At 40.1% G+C, this 19967-nt stretch overlaps 2 protein-coding genes across 5 annotated transcripts; one reads left to right on the forward strand and one right to left on the reverse strand.

The window, feature by feature from the left end:
• Positions 1 to 3538: 3538 nt before the first annotated feature.
• Positions 3539 to 11766, reverse strand: bcl7a (BAF chromatin remodeling complex subunit BCL7A; the record flags this gene model as incomplete). Of its 2 annotated transcripts, none has more annotated exons than XM_083929411.1 (6): positions 3539 to 6105; positions 7225 to 7328; positions 8569 to 8718; positions 8894 to 8990; positions 9081 to 9162; positions 11658 to 11766. In XM_083929411.1, the coding sequence occupies 6 exons, from the start codon at positions 11747 to 11749 to the stop codon at positions 6031 to 6033; spliced, it is 600 nt and encodes a 199-aa protein (XP_083785537.1). In that variant the 3' UTR covers positions 3539 to 6030. The 2 variants fall into 2 exon arrangements, with proteins under 2 accessions (XP_083785537.1, XP_083785538.1); XM_083929412.1 differs by having other exon boundaries at positions 8885 to 8990; positions 11658 to 11749.
• A 1801-nt stretch (positions 11767 to 13567) lies between these two features.
• Positions 13568 to 19949, forward strand: eif2b1 (eukaryotic translation initiation factor 2B, subunit 1 alpha; the record flags this gene model as incomplete). 3 transcript variants are annotated; one of them, XM_083930175.1, is made up of 9 exons in its annotated part: positions 13568 to 13820; positions 13905 to 14006; positions 14876 to 15012; positions 15260 to 15376; positions 16706 to 16818; positions 17006 to 17074; positions 17170 to 17245; positions 19587 to 19712; positions 19794 to 19949. In XM_083930175.1, the coding sequence occupies exons 1-9, from the start codon at positions 13808 to 13810 to the stop codon at positions 19947 to 19949; spliced, it is 909 nt and encodes a 302-aa protein (XP_083786301.1). In that variant the 5' UTR covers positions 13568 to 13807. The 3 variants fall into 3 exon arrangements, with proteins under 3 accessions (XP_083786301.1, XP_083786299.1, XP_083786300.1); XM_083930173.1 differs by having other exon boundaries at positions 19587 to 19949; XM_083930174.1 differs by lacking the exon at positions 17006 to 17074 and having other exon boundaries at positions 19587 to 19949.
• Between the last annotated feature and the right edge of the window lie 18 nt (positions 19950 to 19967).

Here is a 19967-nt window from a genome sequence, read left to right on the forward strand (position 1 = left end):
TCTCACTCACTCCCACAGCGACGCACGCTCAGCACTGATGAGGGTGCGCGGTCTGCACGGGACGACCGTCGCACGGCCTCCGATCACTTAGTTCTGCACCGTCCACTTTAAAGATTCAGCACAAACAAAACGGCGCTTTAACGTCACGACTCCAAACTAAAGTGAGTTCTGTCGTGATTTCAGACGGCCCTCTTTAGAGAGAACGTGTCACGCTGTGGGAAACACGCTTCTGACGCCGTCTGCAGGAGAATTAGACGATGGTTCACGCTCCGAACTCCTCGAACGTGTCCACACAAAATCTGTGTTCACGCTCCGTGGACGTGACGGAGATTATTTGTTTACGCTTGTTCGTGTTTTCAAACGCTGTTTTAGAAGGAAAATTTAGATGTGACTTAATTCTGAATATTACCCCTTTATTCTGGAAATAATACTCCTTTATTTTGAAAATATTGTGAGAATAAAGTCATAATTTTTCCAAAGTATTATGACTTTATTCTGGAAATATTGCGACTTTATTTTGAAAATATTACCCCTTAATTCTGGTAATACTACTCCTTGATTCTGGAAATATTCACCCTTTATTTTGAAAATATTACCGCTTTATTTTAAAAATATTACCCCTTTATTCTGGTAATAATACAATTTAATTTGGGAAGTATTGTGATAATAAAGTCATAATATTTCCAAAATATTACTCTTTTATTCTGGTAATATTACCCCTTTATTTTGAAAATATTACCTCTTTATTTTGAAGATATTACTCTTTTATTCTGGTAATAATACAAATTAATTTGAAACTAATTAAAACTTAATTAAAACTTTATTTTGGAAATATTAAAACTTTATTTTCTAAATATTATGACTTTATTCTGAAAGTATTACAACTTAATTCTGAAAAATATTACGAGAATAAAGTGATAATATTTTTAAAACATTATGACTTCATTTTGGAAGAATTACTCCTTTTTTCTGGTAATATTGCGAGAATAAAGTCGCAATATTTCCCAAAATATTGCGACTTTATTCTGAAAATATCGTGAGAATAAAGGGGTAATATTGCGACTTTATTCTGAAAATATTGTGAGAATAAAGGGGTAATATTGCGACTTTATTCTGAAAATATTGTGAGAATAAAGGGGTAATATTGCGACTTTATTCTGAAAATATTGCGATTTGATTCGTCAGATATCAGACTTTGTATTCCTGTAATATTTCACTCAGACAGACGAGAGTTTAAATATAAAATATAAATATTTTCAGCGCGTCTCCGAACGACCAGGACCAAACCTCCAGACGCCAACTTCAGTCGCTCATCAGCGTTTTTTTGCGTCTTTCCTCGTTTTGATCTGAGATTTTTTACAAAAGTGTTTTTAATAATATAATAATAATAATAATAAAAAAGAGTAAATAAATAAATAAATCTTTCAGGTTTCTGCGTTTTAAAAAAGATGAGAAACGTCCCCAGAGCGTTGACCCGTCCCCCGTCACAGCGCCGACCCGTCCCCCGTCACAGCGTGGACCCGTCCTCCGTCACAGCGTGGACCCGTCCCCCGTCACAGCGTGGACCCGTCCCCCGTCACAGCGTGGACCCGTCCTCCGTCACAGCGTGGACCCGTCCCCCGTCACAGCGTGGACCCGTCCCCCGTCACAGCGTGGACCCGTTCCCCCGTCACAGCGGGGACCCGTCCCCCGTCACAGCGTGGACCCGTCCCCCGTCACAGCGGGGACCCGTCCCCCGTCACAGCGTGGACCCGTCCCCCGTCACAGCGGGGACCCGTCCCCCATCACAGCGTGGACCCGTCCCCGTCACAGCGTGGACCCGTCCCCCGTCACAGCGTGGACCCGTCCCCGTCACAGCGGGGACCCGTCCCCCGTCACAGCGTGGACCCGTCCCCCGTCACAGCGTGGACCCGTCCCCCGTCACAGCGGGGACCCGTCCCCGTCACAGCGTGGACCCGTCCTCCGTCACAGCGTGGACCCGTCCCCGTCACAGCGGGGACCCGTCCCCCGTCACAGCGTGGACCCGTCCCCCGTCACAGCGTGGCGTCTTTGCCTCTCCCTGTTCTGCAGCACCGTGTTTGGATCATATTGAATCTTCCAGTGTAACGTTGTTTTTTATAACACGACTCAGCACAAACGCGTCTGTAAATACTGATCTGATGAACGTGTTCACGTCACGGCGCCACGACATAAAAGAGCCACAGGTTATTTTTCAGACGGAAGACGAGGAAAAAAAATCCTGTTTGTAAAAAACTTTAAAACGCTGTTTTCTTTAAACGTGCTGCGTCTGATTCTGCGTGTTCTGTTTTATATCTGTGGCGTTTAAAACTCTTTTACGGATGTGACGTTTAAAACTCTTTTACGGATGTGACGTTTAAAACTCTTTTACGGATGTGACGTTTAAAACTCTTTTACGGATGTGACGTGGTGTAAATGTCGCTGTTTTCTATGTTCTGTAAACGAAAGACTCAAAAACAAACGTGTGTTCATGTTTTTATTTTATTAGAAACACAAAGAAGAAAAGAACAAAGTAGAAAAACTCACAATTAAAAGTCCTGCATTCAGTTTTTTACCACAATAAAAGCATCAAAATAAACTTTAAATACCAGTTAAATACTGATTATACACTGATAATATATTATTTAATTATAATTATTAATTTAAATAACTGCGTATACTCGATCTGCTGAGAAGCTCAATAAAGTTTTATTTAAATCTATAACCTCAGAATTAATTTGCTGCTTTTTCCCAATTATTTCTTTATTATTTTACCAAATTTAATAATTTCGGACATTTAAACAAATACGAAATATAATAAGTAATAATAATAAACCCCTAAAAAATGTATAATGAATAAATACATTAAAAATAATTAAGTAAAAATAAATAAAACTGTTTAATTTGCTTTTTTTCCCAATTATGTCTATTATTTTACATTTGTAACAATTCCAGAGATTTAAATAATAAAAATTTGTTTAAATAATAAAACCAAAAATAAATGTATAATAAATAAATAAGTAAAAAATGTATAAAAAGATTATTAATAATATAATAAAAACCTACTTTATGAAACAGTTTTATTTATGGAAGCTCATAAATCCTGCAAATCATTGAGACATTCTCAAATTAATGAGTTAATATTTTAAAATAATGATAATGTCACTATATTATTGTTAGTATCCTTTTTAATAAATATTTTTTTTAAATTAGCATCTGAAAACATCTTAAAATGACTTAGTTTTTCAGAAATAATGAGTTATTTATTGATTATTTAATGAATTAAAGTATTTCTAAAAGTTAGTATCTTTAAATAAGATCTCATAAATAACGAGTATCTCAGAATATCTCAAAAAATCTTAAAATAACAAGTTTCTCAACCTTTTATTTCTAAATAATGAGAATTATATATTAAATAATATAATTACATATATAATAGAATCTCAAAGTTCCCTCTTTATCTTTTGTTAGTGTCAGAAATCGTGAAGTGAAAACTTTTTAATGACTGAAACCAACACAAACTTTTTCCTTTTGTGACTTTTATTAAGAAACAAAACCACTGACATGATAAAAACCGATTCACTATCGATGGAATAAATAAACCAAACCAGCGTCTGTACACGAGCAAAGAGAAACTAAATGGTCCCGAGGAAAGAACAAAAAACAGAGTCGAAGAAACGGGCTCATTCCTGTGAAAGCTACGACAGAAGTGAATCTTTACTTATTAAAAACTGAAAACGTGATGATTTAAAACGGTTAATGTCGATACGATAGCATTTTAAGTGCCAGCACGGCTGGACTGGGAATGAGGTATATGCTAATCCACCCTCGAAACTGAGACGAGCGCCGCCGCCTTCTTCTCCGTCCGCGTGAACGCGCGTCTGCGTGAATCCCATCGAGTCGCTCTGCGTCATGATTCTTGAAGCGCGCCGCGTCACCGGGGTCGGGCCGTTTGCGGTGATTCGATTGATTCCGATCCGTGTTCGCGAGTAAATATGGATGAAACTGAACGTGTGTGTGAGGTTTTACATTAGAGGTCACAGGTTCTGAATCCGCGCTCGGATATAAAGTTCAAGTAAATTGCACAAATCTGCAGAAATAAAGGAAATAAGGGGGCGGTCGTTGATGCGCGTGTGTGGAACAGCACCTTAGAGGAGGATCAGAACGACGTTTGCTTTTAACGAGCGGACGCTTCTGTCAGAGACGAGACGGGATTCGATTAAAAGTCACAGTTTGTTTCTGCTGTTAAAACAAACTTCCACCTGAAGCGACCGCGAAACTCTGGGCGATGACGTTTGCGGATGTTTAAATGTCCGGGAGATGAAACTAAACGTCCTCTAGTGTTCGGATCTCCAGCTGCTGTAAAGGAACGATCGCACGTTTGGGGGAAAAGTTCCGCGTTTGTACGTTGAATAAAGACTGGAAACAGGTGGAACGTAAATCTACCTTTGAAGCTCAGACTTCAGATTATATTAAATACAGATTTTCAAAGTAAAAGCACTTTTCAAACTCTACAGAAGTGTCCTGGCTGTCATCACACGTGACGATCGACCGCTCTGCTCTGCTCCCGGCGTGAGACGCAAACGCCGTTTAACTTCACACGATAAAAGATTTTACACGAGTTGAATCCGTTTACGTGATCGTGTCGATGAAACGAAGGATTATGTTTCAATCAAAGCGAAGAATTTTCAAATCAAAGCGTAATGACAACCCTGAAAACATCACGGGTTAAAGATGAAGCTTAACTTTTTAACGTCCGAGAACAAAACCGCACCGAAAAATCACAATTTGTCATTTTTAGACTTAGTTTCTTTTATAGTTAAATCGTTAATCAGTGATTTTATACACTTCACTGGCAGATTATTGTCTTGTTTGTTTAATCTGCATAAAAATAGAAGCAGGCTAGCAGTTTCCCTTTGTTTCCAGTCTTTATGCTAAGCTAAGCTAGGCTAAGCTAAGCTAAGCTAAGCTAAGCGTCTAACAGGCAGAACGTTATTCCCCAAAATGTTGAATTATTCCTTCAAATAAAGAAGTGTTGAGTATAAATATTGTGTAATATTAATTAGTGATGATTATAAAAAGGCAAAAATTAAAAAAAGGTGAAAAATAAACCTGCGTTGACCTAAAACGTGTATTTACTCGCAGCGACTCAAGGCACACCTTCACGTCTTCACTACTTAGTCTTGAGCGGTACCGTCTCCTTCTACGCAACACAAACTAACGCACTTTAAAAACAAAACAAACACAAAAACGTGTGACTGGAGAACTTTTCATGGGTAGAGGAAAAAAAAAGAGACTTCCACGACAGCAGCAAATCTATCTGTGATCGATTGTGACAAACCATAACAGTGCTTTGACCCTCCTGAGAAAAAAACCCTAAACGTTCCCTAAACAAACACAGAACATTAGTCTAACAGGAGGCGGATCGGAGGAGGGTTGAAGTGACGCGACGTGGTCTTAGGGTGGAGGCCCCCCCTCGCAGCCGCTGGTCTGAGATCGGGTTAGCCCCTGAGCTAATCCGTTAGCAGTATCTTAAAAAACGGTCTCAGAGCAGCGGCCGGGATCGACCTCGTCCTCACGTCAGATCCCCAGTGTTAACTCTCTTCAGTCACAGATGCAGGTCAGGGTTTGTCGTCTGGCCTGGTGGAGGTGGAGGAGGAGGAGGTGGAGGTGGAGGTGGAGGAGGAGGTGGAGGTGGGGGTGGAGGAGGTGGTGGTGGCGCCCCCTGGTCACGGAGGCGACTGCGGCCCCTTCAGAGCCTTCTCTTGGCATTAGTGAAAAAGTCTGGAGAACTGGAAGGAAGCACGGAGGGGACCGGTGAATAGAGGTAATATCCATTCTCCCTCTGTGGCAGAGGAGTGTTAGAAGAGGAGGAGGAGGAGGAAGAAGAAGAGGAAGAGAGACGTCCATTCTCCCTTTGGTACTGAGGAGGGGAGGTGGGGGAGTGAGAGGAGAGCCGGTGCAGCCATTAGCCCTAAATCATCTAGAGTTAATGGAGGGAGGGAGGGTGAAGGAGCGGAGCGACGCAAACATTTAACTCTCCTCAAAGTCCTGAGACGAGGACTCCGCTTTGCTCTTCTTGCTGGGCGGGGCCTCCTCCTCTGGGTCCTGCAGGGAAACGGGGAAATAAGTAAAAAACGCGTGAGCAACAGTCTTCAGGAGGCAAACACACGTCTACTGTGAAAACATCAGGGTCTCAGATTTAAGAGGGAGTCAAATTTAAGACTTTAATGTCATTTAAGACCAAAAACACTGAATATAAACTCTGTCTGCGTCTCTGTTCTGGCTCAGTTTTTTCTAAACCAGCACAAATATTTCACACATTATCATTTAACCATTACCAGAAGGTGCTCTAATGAATTATTTGTGTATTTCTGTCATTTACACTTATTACTGAATCAATATCCAAGCAGTTATATATGAAACATAATTCTCATGTATTTCTGAACCGTCTCTACTTCCCCACTGTCCGCGTGACGTCACACAGCGTGTTCACGTCTGTGTTCACGTCTGTGCACCTGAGACACGGCTGACCGGGAAACGCTCGTCAGAGAAAACGGTGAAGTAAACCAACAATAATATAATAATATAATAATCTAGACAGCTGATGAGCAGCGTCTGCTTCAACTTCATGAAGTCGAGGTAACAACTAAGAAATAAGTCTGTAGTTATTTACTCAGCGGGGTTAGAAACAGGTTTAGGGTTTAAAGCACGATCTTACTCACGTTAAACAGCATCAGATAATTACTTCTCTGTTATTTCACAAAAATCTTCTAAAGTTTTGTTTTCATTAAACCAAATTATGGAGAGTAGAATCCAGAAAATCCTAAGTTTACCTGTAGAATCTGCTCTAATCTATTTTTATTTACACTCAGCGGCCACTTTATTAGGCACACCTGTCCACTGCTCGTTAACACACATTTCTAATCAGCCAATCACACGGCAGCAACTCATTCGGGTGTGTAGACAAGGTGAAGAGTGTGTGTGTGTAGACGTGGTGAAGAGGATGTGATGCAGGTCAAACCAGCATCAGAACGGGGAAGAAAGGTGATTTACGTGACTTTGAACGTGGCGTGGTTGTTGGTGCCTACTGGGATTTTCACGCACAACCATCTCTAGTGTTTACAGAGAATGTGGCCGCTGAGTGTACGTTCCTGTTCCTGTTGTTAATTATCTTTGCTCATCAAACGTGCGAGTGGCGAGTGCAGTTTGCAGACGTGTTGGTACCTGAGTGGCTTTGCTGTCTGAAGAGTCCTTGTCCCCTGAGGACGCGCTGTCTCTCTTGGCACTTTGTCCTCTCTCTGAGGTCTCTGATGACGGGGTGGTCTTACCTGAGGACCGTAAAGCACAATCAGAACTGGAGCACGTTTGTTCATCAGTGTTTGCTCTGAGAGACTCAAAGTAAAGCTCAGTTTAGTTTCTCATCAAATTTACACAACGCTCCAAACGAGAGTCTTTCACTCCTGGTTCAATAAAAACAACATTTTTACTGTTAATTTTACATTATTTTAAAACCACACAACCAAACATCTGTTTAAGTGACGGTTTTGTGGCTTTATTTCTAGTTCCCTCTTTAATCAGTCATATTTTAATAAGACTGCTGTAAATACAAACTCAGCACTTCCTGTTTCGGTTTCAAATTAAAAGCACAACAAGGTGTTGATGCATGATTACACTGTTGAATTTATTTAATTAAAGTGATGGAAATGTACATTATTCTTCGTTAGCACCAAGCCCCCACCACAGTGACTTCCTGGTTGATCCAATCAGGAACGTCAGTTCTCTGAGTCTCCACTAGGGGCAGGTTTGATAACAGAGCAGTTTCTCATTGAGCCCCATGTTAAACAGGCCGTTTACACAGCATCATTAAACCTGTTTAAGGACAAAAGAACATTCTAGTCTGTGTGTTTAGCTCATATCTCCATGACAACACTGAGGGGGAGGGGCTAGTTTTTATTTTACTGGAGGTTAAGGTGTATGAATAATTAGGGGCGTGGCCTCTTGAGTGACAGCTAGCCTCTGGCCCTCACTTCTCCTAGGAGGTAAACGTCGGCCAGATGGACGTACGCCCCTCCCCCCAACGCCACATACATGAGGCGTAGTCAAAGTCTGACAACATGGAGACTCCAGTAGGCGAGGACGACTGGATCAAGGGGAGAGATCGGACCTGACGGAGACGCTACGTCCATTTTTACACAGTCTGTTAGCACGCACAGAATATGATTCCCCCTCGTTTGTGTCCAGTTAACAGATTTGTTGCCGTGCTCTTAATAAGGAGTATAAGACGTGCTCTTTGTTTGGTTGTTGTGCTGCCGTGTTTGAAAGTAAGTAAGTCCCGTAAAGAAGAGTGTAATGCTTATTCAGACCGGAGACCAGCTTGTTAAATCGCCGCCTGGAGCTTTCGGGCGGGTTAAAGTTGTGTTTAATCACGAGGAAGTAGTCGTTTTCTCTCAGATTACAGGAGCAAAACAAAAACAGGAAGTGGCTGTCATCCACCTGCTCTCTGTCCCATGGACGTTGTTTTACGTGTGTGTGTGTGTGTGCGTGTGTGTGTGTGTGTTAGTGTCTGACCCCTCTTGCTGTCCGGGCTCTGGTCAGTCTTGCCCTCGCTGCTCTCGCGGTGAGACGTGGCGGTGGGCTCTGGGGCGGGGCTGGTGCTACAACTGTTTTCCTGCTTCACCGGGGACGAGTCGGCGATGGAGCTCTGATTGCTGTTGTCATCTAGAAAAGACGGAGAGAAGGAAACACTTTAGTCGATAATGTGAGAATGATTTTAGACAAAAGAGCAGACCCTTAAACATATTCATCGTTGGTCTTTTCATGGGATTTGTTGACAAGAATAAAAAAATACGGAATAACCACGACGGTATTCCTCTGAGGCTCTTACCGAACGTACCGTGCATGTCCATCATCCCCGGGGAGGAGCTGTTCTCTGGAGTCGTCAGCTCGGAGCCGTACTTCTCATCTTTACCCTTCTTCTTGTTTTTGTTCTTCTGCGGTGAGAAAAATCACAAAATGTTCCTTTTTTCATATAAAAGCGAAACAAACGTGCGCTTTGGACACTTAAATATTTCTGAACTCACGTCGTCTGATTTGGGCTCCGTCACTGGCACCCACTTGTAGATGCGGAGGGACGTGTCGCCGACCGTCACCCATTTCTTCTCCCTGTTTACAAAAAAACAACAACAAAAACAATAAAAAAAACAACAAAAACAAGCTGAGGCGTCAGAAAATTAAGACCCTCTGCATAAAAACTACCCGCAGATCCCCGTCACAAAGGATTGTAGTATTTTTATGAATTATACGGCTTAAAAACTACAAATAATGTCAAATTAATTCATTAAACAGTCCAAACAAATGAAGCAGACAAGAACAATCATATATTTAATGACTGTATCTGTGTGATGTTAATGAACAGACGCTAAAACTTCTACTGGATCGAAAAAGGCTCGTTATGTGTCTCAATACAACGACACTAATGTAAATAAAAGACGTTTAAAGACTTTAACTTTTGGGCTTCAGGAGGTTTTATGACCTTTTTTTAGACAGGCAAATTAAATAATAATAAAAATACTTGAGAGCTGCAGCCTTAAATCATTTGTTCTGTAAAATCTAATTTAATAGTAAAAAACATGTTTAAATGTCTTATTTTGTCCTGGTATTTAATATATATATATATATATATATATATATATATATATATATATATATATATATATATATATATAATGATCAAAATAAGTGTCTTTTTCTTATTTACAGCAGCAAAGTGGACAGAAAACACAGAAGCATCAATCAATTCTGGAAAAACATATATTGTATATTCAGATGTCTTGTTGAGATGATTTACAGATTTTTTTCTGTTTAAAAACTAATTAATAAATAAACAAAATGATTTCTGATCAACTTGACTAATTGTTTAAGCTCCAAAATGATGATTTTGAGACAAAGGCCCAATTAAAGTGACAACATATAATATAAAATAAACATAATTCAGATTTGGACGGAAACCAACGTATATTTTTCATTATTGGTTATTTTTCTTATTATTAATTGACACTATTTTAATGACTTTGACCTGAGGAGAAAACAAATAAACCCTCCCAATTAAAATAATATAAATAAATAAAATTGTATATTTATACACTAATATTTTCAAATTAGTTTCATAATTTTTCAATATAATTAAAAAACAAAAAAGAGACCGTTAAATTGACGTTATGTTCAAACTTCCAACTGACTGTGACCTGGGGAGAAAACAAATAAACCACCCAAATAAAATAATAAAAAAAAAAAAATGTATATTTGTACCATAAAGCTTTCAATTAACTTTAAATATTTCATTAATTATAAAAAAAATGTTTAAATAATTTTAAAAGCGACCGTTAAATTGACGTTATGTTCAAACGTCCAACTGACTTTGACCTGAGGAGAAAACCATAGACTGTAAAGAAAAGAAATAAACCACCCAAATAAAATAATATAAATAAATAAAATTGTATATTTGTACCCTAAAGCTTTCAATTAACTGTCAATTTTAACTATAAATGTTAATAAAAAAGTAACCGTTAAATTGACGTTATGTTCAAACTGCCAACTGCCTCTGACCCGGGGAGAAAACAACAAAAACACCAAAATTAAAATAATATAAATAAATAAAATTGTATATTTATACACTAATGTTTTAAAATTAGTTTCATAATTTTTCAATATAATAAAAAAAAATAAAAAAAGCGACCGTTAAATAGACGTTATGTTCAAACTGCCAACTGCCTCTGACCCGGGGAGAAAACCATAGACTGTATATAAAATAAATAAAAATAAATCATATTGAATTATTGTACCATAAAGCTTTCAATTAACTTTAAAAAATATTTAATTATAAATACATTTTTAAAAAGCGACCGTTAAATAGACGTTATGTTCAAACTGCCAACTGCCTGTGACCCGGGGACGTTTGATTAAACCATCTGATAAAAAACAACAAAAACACACCGTATCGATTCCGCCGCGGGCGGGGTTACGAACCTAAAACCGACACTTTTCGACACAAACACACTAAAATAAAAAATATAAAGTGTGTTAAACGCTTTACAGTCGCTCCGTGTCCGGCCATGCACTCCCAGCGAGCCGTGCTTCCCCTCTCCCCACCCCCACCGAGCTCCCCTTCTCCCCCGGACCTACAGGGCGACTCAAAGCGCTTAATTTAAAACTCCACACGGACCAAACTCCTCCGACTCGAGAGCGCCGTCGTCAAAATGTCTCCCCGTCGACAGTTAATGTCACTTTCTACCCTATTTTTAAATTAAATTTAACAAAAATACCTCGTCTGGAAGCTTTCAAACAAGCGGCAGCAATGGCTTCATGTGACTGCATCGAAATGGCTTCTGGGTTTCTGGCCGTTCACAGAGAAGGGGAGAAAAAAAAACGGCTCCCCGGTTCGAGTGTGCGGTAGAACGGCGGGCTGTGGCGGTGCACCGCGCCAGTGCTCCCCGGTGCACCTGAGCCGGGAGTACATCCGTGTGTGTGTGTGTGTGTATTTTTAAAAAATCACCCTTTTCTTTCCGTTTCATCCTCCTTCCCTCTCCTCCCCCAACAAGCCGAAGCCTTTTTCTCGTGTTAGATAACGAAGCCCGCTGTTTTGCCCTCCTTCTTCTTACCATTTTCGTACTTTCTCGATCGCGGCCATGACCCTCTTGATGTCATCCTTCGCCCTGCTCCGGGTCTCAGCTCGGACCGACCTGCCCGACATTGCCGCGGTGGGTATAATATTTTTTTAAAGCTCGCCGGCAGTTCAGACACAATGCAAACAGTAGAGCGCACAGAGGAGCCACTGCGCATGCGCGGAGCCTGGCTGCAGCTGCACTATGAAGACGGATCTTCCTGCACACTGTGTGTGTGTGTGTGTGTGTGTGTGTGTGTGTGTGTGTGTGTGTGTGTGTGTGTGTGTGTGTGTGTGTGTGTGTGTGTGTGTGTGTGTGTGTGTGTGTGTGTGTGTGTGTGTGTGTGTGTGTGTGTGTGTGAAAGAACAAAGAGGCTGCTGATTTTCTTTCATAAAACTATTAAAAACTGAAAAACTACAAGAAGTTTGGTTTGAAAATTAATTCAGGGTCTGCTGTCAGAGCCGTGGTAGAGGAATTACTCCTGGTTATTTACTTCAGTGATACTTCAGTAAAAGTACCCAGAGGTAGAAGAAATACTCTGGTTATTTACTAAAGTAATACTTCAGTAAAACTTCAGTAAAAGTACCCAGCAGTAGAGGGAATACTTTGATTAATACTAAAGTAATACTTCAATAAAAGTACCCAGAGGTAGAAGAAATACTCTGATTATTAACTAAAGTAATACTTCATTAAAAGTACCCAGAGGTAGAAGAAATACTCTGATTATTTACTTAAGTAATACTTCAGTAAAAGTACCCAGAGGTAGAAGAAATACTCTGATTATTAACTAAAGTAATACTTCAGTATTACTTCAGTAAAAGTACCCAGAGGTAGAGGTACTCTGAATATTTACTACAGTAATACTTCATACTTCTACGTACTCTACGGGGGAATTGTTGGGTCTCTGTAAATCATAAATAAGTCATAGAGTGTGGTCTTTACCTACTCTGTAAAGTGTCCTGAGACAACTTTTGTTATGATTTTGCACTGTAAATAAAATTGAATTGAATTGAATTAAAAGTACCCAGTGGTAGAAGAAATACTCTGATTATTTATTAAAGTAATACTTCATTAATACTTCAGTAATACTTCAGTAATACTTCATTAAAAGTACCCAGCAGTAGAAGAAATACTCTGATTATTTACTTCATTAATGCTTAAGTAAAAGGCTACTTTGTTAGAATTAACAGTCCTGCAGTCGTACTTATTTACGTAAAAAAAATACTACTGTTGTACATACCCAATCTTTTACTTAAAACCACAACGTAAAATACCCTTTTTAATAAATAAATTTCCTGCAGGGGTTGAAGAAGAACAGGTGCTTCAGTAAAAATACAAAAACCCAGAGGTGGAAAAAGTATTTAAACATTTGACCCAAACCCACAGTGTAAAAATACTCTTTAATGAGTAAAAGTCCTGCAGAAGTACTCAGAGAATTTAGACTTAAGTTAAAGTTTTAACACCACACTGTGAAAATACTCCACTATAGTTAAATTATTGCATTTAAAGCTTACTTAAGTAGAAGTGTGTAAGTATTATCAGCAAAATACACTTAAAATATGAAAAAAAAAATTAATGTGTTGCATTTTTGTGCTGTAGACGTTTACGGTTGCGCTCATTTTAACTACTTTAAATACATTTTCTTGTTAATAAAACATCATAAATCTGACAAAATAAATGAGAAAAGTGAGTGAAACATAAATGAAAACGTGTTTACAAAAATCACTCTTTTTTTTAGCCTTTTTCTTTTCAACAAAATCCATCAAATGCCAAAGTTTTATAATTTCCGACAGCACCTGAAGGGGGCGCGACGCTGGGACAAACGTACTGCGTCATCTCTCCGCGACACGTCACAACACAACACGCAGCTCGTTCTGGATGCGCTGATTCAGTGCAGTTGTGATAAAACAGCTTCCCAGACTGATTTCCGCAGTTTTTTTATGGCAGGGTGTTTAAAAGTTTATCTGAAATAGTTTATTTAAAAGTGTTATTTAATATTTAGTGTTTAGTTTTGATTTGAAGGCTGTAGAGACAGAGTTTCCAGCTGCATGTGTCAGTGTCTTTGGGCTGTAACTCAGTAAACATCCACTCTTTTTTAGTTTTAACAGGAAACATTAAAGCTTTTAGGCTTTTCTGTGAGTTTCAGGATGAATGAAGAAGGTGAGTAGTTCACAGTTTTCTGTTTCCTGTCATGTTTAGTTGTTAGTGTCGTTCATTAACCGTGCTAACTGTGTCCCGGGTCAGTGCTGGTGGAGTATTTCAGGGCTCAGATGAGCAAAGACCCGGACATGGCCTCTGCTGTGGCCGCTATCCGCACCCTGCTGGAGTTCCTCAAGAGAGACAAAGGTCTGTGTTCATTCAAAACCATTTTATTTGACCTGTGAAGAGATGATAAATGACTGAAAACAGACAAAAAACGACCACATAGAGACACACAATGATGACAGACACGCAGAATGATTAATAATACATGTGATATCACCAAAACATATCAAAATGTAGAGGAATAGATGCAAAACCATCACATAAAGATGCAAAATGACTAAAAACAGATGCAAAACAATCAGAAAAAGAGGTACAATGACTAAAGATAGATGCAAAATGACTAAAAATAGATGCAAAAACAAGCAAAATGTCTAAAATGTAATGCAAAACCAGCAAAAAAGATGCAAAATGACTAAGAATAGATGCTAAATGTCTAAAAATGTATGCAAAACCACCACAAAAAGATGTAAAATGACTAAAAAGGGGCAAAATAGCACAGAACATACAAAAACCACTATAAAATAAACGTATAATAACCACAAAGAGACCAGAAAGACTACACAATGACTTAAAGTCGACTCTGTGAATGTGTGTGTGTGTGTGTGTGTGTGTGTGTGTCTTGTTGCTGTGTACACACAGTGGGGGGGCCTCACAGGTCTGTGCCCAGGGGCCTGTTGGCTCTGAATACGTCTATGAGTCCAAGTGAAAGCCCTGCGTTCAAACCTTGCTATGGATCAGAAGAATTAACTTAAACGTATCAAAAGTGAAAGTCGTTGTTTTACTGTTATAAACACTCAGTGATGGAGCGACCACATCTTTTACTCAAAGTACAAATGATACAGTGTAGAAATACTCTGTTACAAGTGAATGTAGTGGAGTAAGAACAACATTCACTTCTTGAGAACGTATCGTGTGTAACCTGTGCTGATAAACGGCTCCTGCCCCCTCAGGGGAGACGATCCTGGGCCTGAGGGAGAGCCTGACGTGGGCCACGGACTGCCTGACGGGAGTGGACTCCTCTGTGGCCGTGTCCTCGGGAGGAGAGCTCTTCCTGCGCTTCATCAGTCTGACGTCACTGGAGCACGAGGTGAGTGGCGTCCTCGTGACACCAGCGGGCACCAAAACAACACCACAACACATTGAAAACATTATTTTAAACACTCAAAGAGAGGCTGTGGTTTCAGGTCGTGATCAGGACGTTGGATTCATCTCGTTGATCAAATTCTGAGTTCTCCTAGACGACGGGAGAACCAGTGGGAGTATTCGATTGTGTGCTTATTTAATGATTAACTGTTGCCGCTGTGTGTGTGTGTGTGTGTGTGTGTGTGTGTCAGGATCTGTCTCGCTGTAAGAAGGTGATGGAGGAGAGAGGAGAACTGTTCCTGGAGAAGATCTCGATGTCCCGGGCCAAAGTCGCTAAACTCTGTCACACCTTCATCAAAGACGGTGCTGTAAGTATTTACTTTACACGCGTGTGTGTTGCCTCCTGTTTACTGTTAGTTCAGCTTTATTCATTTAAATTATTTCCCCCTGGGATTATTGTTTAAGTATTTCTGATTTAGGAAGTCTCATTTCAATTTCATCAAGTTCTTTTTATACACAACAGCGCCCTCTGCTGCCCAGGAGGCTCAGGATGTCCCTTTGGTTTCTGCGCTGCACCACACGTTTAAACGGATCTTTAATTACTGTTGAACTCAGATAAAACAAAACACACGTCGTTCTCTATGAAACTGACTGAATACTTCTCTTAATAAGACGCCAACTAAAAGTTATAAATACTGTGGTTTCAAAGCACACGTTATTGAACTAAGTCCCTAAAAAAAGCAAATGGAAAAATCTGAAGAAACGGCAGCTTTTTTCAGCTTGATCCAGTGATGCTCTCTTGGCGACAGTGTCAAAACCACCAAAAAAGATACAAAATAGATGCAAAACCAACACAAAAAGATGCAAAATGACTAAAAATAGATGCAAAACAACCACAAAAAGATGCAAAATGAATAAAAATAGATGCAAAACCACCACAAAAAGATGCAAAATGACTAAAAATAGATGCAAAACCACCACAAAAAGATGCAAAATGAATAAAAATAGATGCAAAACCAGCACAAAAAGATGCAAAATGACTAAAAATAGATGCAAAACCACCACAAAAAGATGCAAAATGAATAAAAATGGATGCAAAACCACCACAAAATGATGCAAAATGACTAAAAATAGATGCAAAACCACCACAAAAAGATGCAAAATGACTAAAAATAGATGCAAAACTACCACAAAATGATGCAAAATTACTAAAAATAGATGCAAAACCAGCACAAAAAGATGCTAAATGACTAAAAATAGATGCAAAACCAGCACAAAAAGATGCAAAATGTCTAAAAATTGATGCAAAACCACCACAAAAAGATGCAAAATGACTAAAAATAGATGCAAAATCACCACAAAAAGATGCTAAATGACTAAAAATAGACACTATTCCAGCTGCCATATCAGTCGGTCCTAATCTGAATTACACACACACACACACACACACACACACACACACACACACACACACACACACACACACACACATAAGATTCCTTGCTGTTGTCATTGATTTATTATATAAAAGCATAATAAAGAGTGTGTGCAGGTCTAAACGTGACTGAAGGTCGTCGTTAACCTCCAGAACGACACACACACACTCATGAGTTTAGATACACACAGACATGCAGCAGTGAACTGTTTGCTCACACAGTGTTTGAGGACGTAAAATGACTCAGTTGTGTTCCTCACAGAAAATCCTGACGCACTCGTACTCCAGAGTCGTCCTGCGGGTGCTGGAAAAAGCTGCAGCTGAGAAGAAACGCTTCTCTGTGTATGTGACTGAATCACAGCCCGACTCAGCGGGGTGAGTGCACCGTGGGCTCAGGCTTTTATTCTGAAGGGACACACACACACACACACACACACACACACACACACACACACACACACACACACACACACACACACACACACACACACACACACACACACACACACACACACACACACACACACACACACACAGGCTGAATCAGACTTACTTTGCTCAGGAGACAGATGGCTGACGCTCTGAGGAAACTCAATGTTCCAGTAACGGTGGTTCTGGATGCAGCTGTGGGGTAAATACGTTCCTTATTCATCACCGTGCTTTTAAAAAGTGTCGCTCGTTGTCGACACGAACATTTGAGCCGTTTGTTTTGGTCGTGTTCTGCAGGTACGTGCTGGAGAAAGTGGACCTCGTCATCGTCGGTGCAGAGGGCGTCGTGGAGAGCGGAGGCATCATCAACAAGGCGAGTGTCAGAATAAGACGACTTCTCTGTTTCTGCTGTTTTAAACATTCGATCGTGAGTCCGACGACGGCTGTGAAAGTTTCACGTGAAGGAAACATTTACACTGCTCGTGATCAGTGGGGGAACAAGTGTCCAGACACCAACTCAGTGGTGTCAAACTCCAACTCACAGAGGGCCAAATTTAAAAACTGGGACAAAGTTGTGAGACAAACTCAATATTTACTATTATTTACTATTTATTTTTAGTCGTTTTGTCATGTTTTTGTGGTGTTTTCATCTGTTTTTGGTAATTTTGTCACGTTTTTGTGGTGTTTTGTGTCTGGTTTTAGTATTTTTGGTAATTTTGTCATGTTTTTGTGGTGTTTTTAGTGTTTTTGTGGTGTTTTTCATCTGTTTTTAGTCGTTTTGTCATGTTTTTGTGGTGTTTTATGTCTTTTTTTAGTCATTTTGTCACATTTTTGTGGCGTTTTGTGTCTGTTTTCAGTCATTTTGTCGTGTTTTCATCTTTCTTTATCAAAAAAAGAAGAAGACTGCAAATGTTGCATGTGTTCCTTCTCTCCAGATGTGTAACGTTGAACCTTTCCAGTGCAGCTCCTTGTTCTTGTCGTGGTGTTTCTTCTGTTTGATTCTTTGGTCACAGCCACGGTGACAAACAGCTCTTTACCTTCAGACACAGATCCTCTGCTGAAAGCTCCTGTCCTCCATCTTTCTTTGGGTCGTTTTAGGGAGTGTTTACATCTGTTTTTAGTCGTATTGTCGTGTTTTTGTGTTGTTTTTCATCTGTTTTTAGTGTTTTTGTGGTGTTTTCATCTGTTTTTGGTAATTTTGTCACGTTTTTGTGGTGTTTTCATCTGTTTTTGGTCATTTTTCGGGTGTTTTATGTCTGTTTTTAGTAATTTTGTCAGGTTTTTGTGGTGTTTTCATGTTTTTCTGGTGTTTTACGTCTGTTTTTAGTAATTTTGTCACGTTTTTGTGGTGTTTTCATCTGTTTTTGGTCATTTTTCGGGTGTTTTACGTCTGTTTTTAGTAATTTTGTCATGTTTTTGTGGTGTTTTCATCTTTCTTTACTAAAAGAAGACTGCAAACGTGCATGTTTCCATGTTTCCCTTCTCTCCAGATGTGTAACGTTGAACCTTTCCAGTGCAGCTCCTTGTTCTTGTCGTGGTGTTTCTCATGTTTGATTCTTTGGTTACAGCCACGGTGACAAACAGCTCTTTACCTTCAGACACAGATCATCTGCTGAAAGCTCCTGTCCTCCATCTTTCTTTGGGGCGTTTTTGGGGAGGGGTGGATTCAGTGTGTCTGCAGAGACTGGTAGCATGGATGCTCATGTGTGTGAACAGAAAAGTAGACGTGTATGTGCTTTAAACTCGCGGGCCAGCTCTCACAGAACCTGGATATGATCTTAGGGGCCAAATATAATTACACCGCGGGCAAGATTTGTCCCACGAGCCTGAGTTTGACACCCCTGCACTAACTTGAATAGCAAAATCACTGCATGGACATATTAAAGTGTGAGTCCGGCTAAAATGGACCTCAGGGTCTTTTTCAGAATGAAAATACGTCAAATAATTCATGGAGACAGTTTTTTTTGTTGATCAAAATCTGTATAGAGAATTCAAGGAGTCGCTAACATCCAGACGTGGCTAACAGTGATTAGCTCAGGGCCCTACACACAAAACAAAGCAGCAACAGCGTAGTTAGTGAAGCCAGAGTTTATTAAAGAGTGTTTTAAAGACTTACCTACTGGCTCCTGTACCAGCTCCTCTCATAGTAAAGTCCATTACAGTGGAAGGAGCCCATTGCTGCTTTGTTGTGTGTGTAGGGACTCTTCTCATGCTGCTGCAGAGGTTTGCTGTTATTTTCAGCAGCATTAGTGGTTAAAAAAGACCTTTGAATGCCTTCACCTGCAACGTTTGATTAGAGAAAGTCAATTTCACGCAAAAATGCTGTTTTTCAGCCTCTCAAATATGTAAATGTTCTATGTTTCATATCATTAAACTGAATATCTTTGGGGTTTGGACAAACTTGAGACATTTCAAGACATCACCTTGGATTTTGAGAAACTGGAATGGACATTTTTCAACATTTTATTGACAAAACAACTAATCGATTAAGGGTTAGTCGCATGCTCGCTCGCCAGGAAGACGAGAGGTGAAGTCTAGATGGGGATCAACACTGTCCGGTCCAAAATGCTAAGGGATGCGGACAGCAGGGGGGCACTCACACGGGCTTTAAATGGATGTAAAAAAAACCCTAATCCTCCTGAATTATGTCGTTCTGATGCAGCGGTCTAAAGCGTCACTGCTGTATTTAACGTTTCACCTCTTTGTTCTTGCAGATCGGCACTTATCAGACGGCCGTGTGCTCTAAAGCGCATAACAAGCCGTTCTACGTCGTGGCTGAGAGTTTCAAATTCGTCCGCCTCTACCCGCTCAACCAGCAGGACGTGCCCGATAAATTTAAGGTACGACAGCAGAGGAAACAACAAATCTCGTTACTCTTTTCTTCTTCTGCTGCTGTAAAAGTCTTCCCCTGCCTCCCACAGTACAAAGCAGACACCCTGAAGACGGTCCAGAACCTGTCGGAGGAGCATCCCATGATCGACTACACGCCTCCCTCCCTCATCACCCTCCTCTTCACCGACCTGGGCGTCCTCACCCCGTCTGCCGTCAGCGACGAACTCATCAAGCTTTATTTATAACTCAATAAAAGAAAAATC

Source organism: Echiichthys vipera, assembly GCF_963691815.1.
Source record: "Echiichthys vipera genome assembly, chromosome: 16".
NCBI classification, from domain to species: Eukaryota; Metazoa; Chordata; class Actinopteri; order Perciformes; family Trachinidae; genus Echiichthys; species Echiichthys vipera.